The sequence below is a fragment of the Berghia stephanieae genome, chromosome 2 (genome assembly GCF_034508935.2).
Source record: "Berghia stephanieae isolate SIO BIC M18660-M18661 chromosome 2, UCSD_Bste_1.3, whole genome shotgun sequence".
Classification (NCBI taxonomy): Eukaryota; Metazoa; Mollusca; class Gastropoda; order Nudibranchia; family Aeolidiidae; genus Berghia; species Berghia stephanieae.
Window position 1 is genome coordinate 111,908,887 of NC_088361.1, and position 7,500 is coordinate 111,916,386.

At 38.3% G+C, this 7,500-nt stretch overlaps 1 protein-coding gene across 1 annotated transcript in view; it reads right to left on the reverse strand.

Annotated features, from left to right (window-relative positions):
- Positions 1-7,500, reverse strand: part of LOC144966248 (angiotensin-converting enzyme-like) — a 58,773-nt gene that overhangs the window by 7,751 nt on the left and 43,522 nt on the right. The window contains exons 11-12 of the mRNA XM_078902434.1: positions 7,391-7,495; positions 2,705-2,852 (exon numbers count right to left, since the gene is read on the reverse strand). Coding sequence (XP_078758560.1) covers positions 2,705-2,852; positions 7,391-7,495 — 253 coding nt within the window. The remainder of the gene's footprint in view (positions 1-2,704; positions 2,853-7,390; positions 7,496-7,500) is intronic.

Here is a 7,500-nt window from a genome sequence, read left to right on the forward strand (position 1 = left end):
TAATGTGTTTACGATTAAACAAATATGACCTAAACCAATCAAGCGCTGCACCAGACACGCTATAAGTAATTTCAAGACGTTTGAGAAGGAGATTGTGATCAATAGTATCAAAAGCAGACGATAGGTCAAGCAAATTCAGCAAAGAACATGAACCATTGTCTACAACAGAGAGGAGATCATTAACAACCCTAACAAGTGCGGTTTCCGTCGAATGATGTTGCCTAAAAGCAAGCTGAAATTTTTCTTCAAGACAATTATTTTCAAGATAAGACAGTAATTGTTTCAAAACAAGCTTTTCTAAGATCTTAGAGAGAAAAGGAAGATTAGAGACAGGGCGATTGTTTTTTAAGTTCTCTTTATCGAGATCAGGTTTTTTCAAAAGGGGTTTGACATGTGCAACTTTGTAAATATCTGGTACAGCACCTGACTGCAACGAATTATTAACAATACATGTAAATGGTGGTAAAATTACATCAATGCACTTTTTTAGAATGGCAGTATTTACCGGGTCTAAATCACAACTTTTAGTTGGAGACGACATAATACAATCACTTAAGTCAGCTTCAGTAATCTTTGAAAAATGTGTTAATGAATCACCATGAAATAATAATAATAATAATAATAATAATAATAATAATAATAATATAATAATAATAATAATAATAATATAATTAATAATAATAATAATAATAATAATAATAATAATAATCCTTTCTTTAAAAAATATAGTCTTGTGGAGAACATTGTGCTTATTTGAGTCAATAAAAAAAATATACGGCGCACAACTCTACTGAAAGATTTGAAAATTAAAAATGTATTTTTTACAGGTAGATAAACAGATAACTTGATTTCCTTTTATAATTTAAAGTCAGTTTGAAAGTTTATTGAGTTAAACAGATATCATAAAATACGTATCGACGACACTAACAATCTCAAATACAACCAATTTCGACACTGTAAAAAGCTCTCAGTTTGGCGTTTTTACGCAAATTGTTGCGAAATAATGTATTCACTTAATGTAAATGTTGCTGCTCGAAGCTCGAAGAAATAAATAATAATGTGAAATTGAATGTCAGCTTCAATTTAATTACAAAAACAGATCAAATGAACGCTTCGGGTTTCCTCTTTATCAACAAAACAGGATGAATGAAACACCACAGATGAATGTTCTTGGTGCCTTTGCTTTGTGAAGCAAGTGCCCTACCAACTGGGCTATCGAGAGCCCCAGTTATAAATGTTTAAGGTTATACACAGCTTTTTGTGTTGGTAATTTGATTAGAAATCAGAAATGTTGAGAATTCTACATAAACGCAGACTAATGATACAGAAAATTGAGTGTTGATGATTGTAAGAAATGAAGTGAGTAGAAAAGTGCCAGAAGACAATAGAGAATAAAAAATTTTTGGTGAATGTGGTTCGAACCCACGACCCAGTCTGGCAGTGAGAGGGTAGAACGTCTCTTTGCTTCTTTACGGTGGGCAATTTTATGACATACATTTTTTAGATTGACATCACAATAAAAATGATCCTTTCTTTTTCTCTTTTTGTGACTTTTGATCTCACTACTCGTGATTCTTACTTAGCATCTCACAAACCAATTTCTCATAACCGCATTAACGAAACGTCCGCTTTTATAGAGTGTAATATCAACTAAACGCACTCAGAAGCGCTTTACAAAGGGTTCCATGACCAACAGCAACACGTAACAAATAGAACAAGACATTACGGCTGTTGGGCGATAATGTATTTTTTTCCGACAGAGACAAGACTGTTGACGGCCAGGTACTTATCTTACACCTAAGCATGATGAGAGAATGTGAGTAAAGAGCCTTTTACACAGGCTCAAATATGGGCTAAACAAGGTTTGAACCCAGGACCTTCCGATCCGAAAGCGAATATCCTACTACAAGATCACATAGCTGAAGATGTGAAAACAATTCGACAATATATATTCTTACCTTAGCAGGCATCGATGGGTCCCACAAATTCCGTTGTGAAAAGACCAAGATCGGTCCCGGGTGCAGCCGAGATATTTTCTGACCCCTCCCCCCCCCCCCCCTGCCCACCCAGCAGAGAATGGGTAGCTGAGACTTTTAGATTTGGCTGAAAGTACTTCGCGATAGACTGGCGTCCGATTCAAAGGAAAGCAAAATTTGCGACTGTTTTTCCACTATAGTATAGTGATCGGGATAAACTCCGACACCTTGGGCCCAATAACTATGAAGGACTACGTAGCTGCCACCAGTATTCGTTGTAATCAGCAGGTTTTGTTTCCTTTGCTCTTTTAATGGCCTTTTGATCTCTTTGCTCGTGATTCTTGCTCGGCATCGCACAAAACAATAACTCAGAACATTGTTAAAGAAGATGAGAAAGCAAATCAAGACGACACACTCTTACCTTTATTACTACGTGCGGCTATGTGATCCGGTGGTGCGACACTGACCTTCGGATCAGAATTTCATGGGTTCGAATCCGGACCGGCGCATAGTTGAGTCCTTGGAAAAGACCTTTAACTCACATTCTCTCACCGTACTCAGGTGTAAAATGAGAGCCTGGCCGTTAACAGCGTTGTTTCTGTCTGAAAAAACAGGCTTCATGTCTCGTCCTATATGTTAAATGTGGCTGTTGCCTAGGGAGCCCTTGTAAATCATTTAGTAGAAATAGTGCTAAATACATAAAAGCTCAGGATTTGGGGTTTTTTTACCTTAGATACCACCAGTATTTGTTGTAATCAGCTGGTTTCGTTGTACCTTTAAAGACACTCCAACGCCACTTGTCTATGATATAGGCATAACGCAATAAGGGAAGTTTACTAAGGGCCGTGCTCATGAGATGATTGATGTCGGCCTTCTCTGAAATATATAAATATGTATATATATTATATTATATATATATATATATATATATATATATATATATATATATATATATTATATATATATATATATATATATATATATATATATATATATATATATATATATATATATATATCATCATCAATGCCTTTTTCACCCTGGGTCAGGGTATAGGCCACAGACAAACAGTTTCCATCCTTCTCTATCCTGAGCCAACTTTTTTATCTCATTCCAGGTCTTACCACTTCTCTGTATATCAGCTTCTTTAATTCTTCTCCATGTTCCTCGTGGCCTTCCCTTGATCTTCTGCCCTGAGGGTTCCAGTCCAATACTTTCTTTGTTATAGTTGAGTCATTCTTTCTAAGCGTGTGTCCAATCCACCTCCATCGTCTTCTTCCTATATCCTCTCCCACTGGTTTCTGCTGTGTTCTTTTCCATACTTCTTCATTTTTTATTCTATCCATCCATTTTATTCTGAGTAGCTTACGCATGCACCTGTTTACGAAAATCTGTACCCCCCTTATACATGCCTGTGATGCGTTCCAAGTTTCACATCCATACAGTAGGACAGACTTCACGTTTGAGTTGAAAAGTCTTAGCTTTAGTTGAAGGGAGATATCTTTAGTTCTCCAAACTCTGTTCAAAGATGTGAATGCAGCCTGTGCCTTTCCTATTCGTGCTTTCACCTCTGCTTCCGTGCCTCCATCCTTGTCAATTATACTTCCGAGATAGCAGAAAGTGTCTATATCTTCGAGTTCCTGATCTTTTACTTTGATCTGCTCCCTTTGACGCGTACCTATCCTCAAGACCTTTGACTTTGCAGGGTGAATTCTTAGACCAATTGATTCCGAGAGGCTGTTTATAATTTTGGTTTTTGCTTGCATCTGGTCCTGGGTGTGGGACAAAAGAGCCAGATCATCTGCAAAATCCAGATCATCTAACTGTGTCCAGGGGGTCCACTGTATCCCATTTCTTCGCCCTTTGGAGGTTTCCTTCATTAGCCAATCAATGGCAAAGATGAACAGGAATGGTGAGAGCAAGCATCCCTGCTTGACACCAGTCTTAATTTCAAAGCTGTCAGTAAGCTGATCTTCATGTACAACCCTGCAACTTGATCCTTCATACATTTCCTTAATGAGGTTTACTATCTTTTCAGGGAGTCCATAATGTGCCAGAATTTTCCACAATGTTGCTATGTCAATACTGTCGAAAGCCTTTTCGTAATCCAGAAAGTTGACAATAAGAGGAGAGTTCCATTCTATAGACTGTTCCACTATGACTCGCAGAGAAGCAATCTGGTCGGTGGTTGAACGGTTTTTCCGAAAACCTGCCTGTTCGTCCCGCAGTTTAGCATCTGTTGCATTCTTAATTCTCTCTAAAATAATACGATTGAAAACCTTTCCTGGGATAGAAAGAAGAGTGATGCCTAGATAATTATTACAATTACTGAGGTCCCCTTTCTTTGGAAGCTTGATAAGATGTCCTTCCTTCCAATCCTTTGGGAATATCCCGTCATTCCAGATTCTCTCAAATAGTGGGTGCAGGGTCTCAGCATTTCTTTCCGCATCAACTTTTAGAGCCTCCGGTGGAATCTGGTCTGGTCCAGCAGCTTTCCCCTTTTCATCTTGTTAATGGCACCCACAATCTCTGCTATCGATAGTGGATCACAGCTAATTGGTAGCTCATTCCTTGCAGGCAAAATTTCTGGCTGGTTGTCTGGTGGTGGTCTGTTCAGAAGGCAGTTGAAATGTTCCCTCCATCGTTCAGATTGAGCCTCTTTTCCAAAAATAGTTTTCCCATCTTTGTCTTTGACTGGTACCTCTGGTTTCCCATATTTTCCAGCAAGTGTCTTGGTAGTTTGATAAAGGATCCTCATGTGTCCTCCAGTCGCTGCTGCTTCTGCTTTCTCTGCAAGTCTGTTCATGAATGCTTCCTTGTCTTTCTTCACAGATCTTTTGACTTCCTTAGCTATGGCTCGATACTGCTCTTGTGCATCCAGTCTTGAAGCCCTTGTTCGGCTTGCATTTACTTGTTCCTTCCTTGTTCTCCTCTTTTCAATAAGGTCCAAGGTGGTTGGACTTATCAATTCTTTATGTTCCGATTTCTTTACCCCCAATACCTCGTGGCAAGTTGTTATGTAGACTTCCTTCATCTTTGCCCAATGTGACTCTACATCTATGTCCTCCTCGAGCTCAGTAAGAGGTTGGAATCTATTACTCAATTGTAGTTTGAATTCCTCATTCTTTTCCCCATCAAGTGCATTCACCTCGAATTTTCTTCTTGTATGTGATCTGGCCCCGTGTTTTCTGAGTCGGAGCTTAAGCTTTGCCAATAGCAGGTGGTGGTCTGATCCAACATCTGCCCCTCTCCGTACTGTCACATCTTCCAATGAACGTCTGAATCTACGAGAGATACAAAAATGATCAATCTGATTCTCTGTCACACCATCTGGTGAGACACAAGTTGCTTTGTGGATCCTCTTATGGGGGAACACTGATCCTCCAATCACCAAACTGTTGAATGCACAGAAATTTGCAAATCTCTCACCATTATCATTCATTTCTCCCATGCCATGACGTCCCATGATACCTTCATAGCCTACGTTATCCTGTCCCACTTTTGCATTAGCATCTCCCATCAATATGTTGATGTCTTTCCTTGGCAACTTGTCAATGACTTGTTGTAGCAGACCATAAAATGTATCTTTGTCCTCATCTGTTGCATCATTTGTTGGGGCATAGATCTGTACAATGTTCGTGCTGATCTTCTTACTCCGTGTTGTAAAGGACGCCATGATGATCCTTTCTCCGCATTGTTCCCATCCTCTCAGTGACTTCTGGGCAAACTTGCTTAGAATTATTCCTACTCCCTGTGTATGAATCCCGTCCCTCTCCCTGAATATAAAATCTTCTCCCCAGACTTGAGGTGTTTCTGTCCGGATTGTATCCAGTGGGTTTCGCTTACTCCAAGTATATGCAGCCTGTATCTTCTCATCTCAGTCACAACTTGAGAGCTTTTTCCTGCTTCATACATGGTGCGAACGTTCCACGACGCAATTCGAAGCTGCTTGTTTGGCGAAGACGTCATCGGGTCAGCAGAGTCCTTTCGGCTTTGTCTGTTGTCCTTCATAAATTCTGTAATTCCAGAAACTCTTTGGTCGCCCAAACTAAAAAAAGGATTTGGTTTGTGTGTCTGTGTTTCTGTAACGGTTTGAGTTTAACGGAAAGGGGTGTTAACCCTTTGCCAACCCCCAACCTGGAGGACCAGGTGACTCAAAGATGGGGGAATCACACACCATTAGTCGCCTTTTACGACACGCTGGCTTGGCGTTGGGCTATTCTTGACCCTCTCAGTTGAGGGACCCCGGACACCACACGGGGTATATATATATATATATATAATATATATATATATATATATATATATATATATATATATATATTATATATATATATTTATATATATAAACAATATTTAATGTATGATGCACTTGTGACTATTGTAAAGGATGCAATAACAATAGATTACGATATATACGGGAAGAATATGCTTAACATAAGATACGCAGACGATGGTACTCTGATGGCATACTCTCCAGAAAACGTGCAGAAAATTTAGATAAACTGGTGAGCAAAAGTGAAGAAATGGGCCTGAAATTGAATGTTAAGAAAAACGAATGCATTTTGGTCACCAAGAATGACAACAACACGACCTTCCACTTGTCAAGTAAAGGAGATTCTATCAAAAATTAAGAGATCTAAATATTTAGTCACCGTCGTTACCCAAGACTCACGGTACATTGAGGACATAAAACAAAGAATAGCAATAGCAAAATAATGTGTTTCATAAAATGCGACCAGTTGTGACCAACAACGACCTCAAGTTGAAGATCAGAACAAAAGCATTGAAACAGGTGTCATAGGTACATTTTATCGGTTGTGAAACCTGGGTACACGACAAATAATGTAATAGGGGGTTAAAAGCATATGAGATGTGAATGTATAGAAGGATTTTGAGGTTACCATGGACAGACAAGTATACGAATGAGTAAGTGTTGGCGAATGTGAGAAAAGAAATAAAAATAAAAATACTTTTCTTATTACAAAAGTTACTTATATAACGCCCAACTTTCACATAAGTATTCAACGGCCCTTTGCAATATTACAGCATTCATTCACTGACAAATTTGAGAACACAAGACATAAAGAAACACACACACACACACACACACACATATATATATATATTATATATATATATATATATATATATATATATATATATATATATATATATTATAAAAACAAATACCATGAAATAATAGTGCTCAACATTGTTCCAAGCGTTCGTTAGCTCTCATCAGGAAGCACTTCCTGATGAGAGCTAACGCTTGAAACAACGTTATAAAAGTTAAATAATCATAATTATACTTGAAATGTTTTATATAATATATACACATTTTTGACAACTCAGTATCACAAATGAACTCTTGAACTTTAACTTGGACTTGGGATGACCTTAGGTATGCTTACTTTGATCATGACCTTTTTGGGGTTTTCCGAGAAGCTTAATCTTGCGCAAATGATCTGGTGTTAGCGCAGAGAGGGATATTGAATCACCTACGGCTTCATGGAATCCTTGT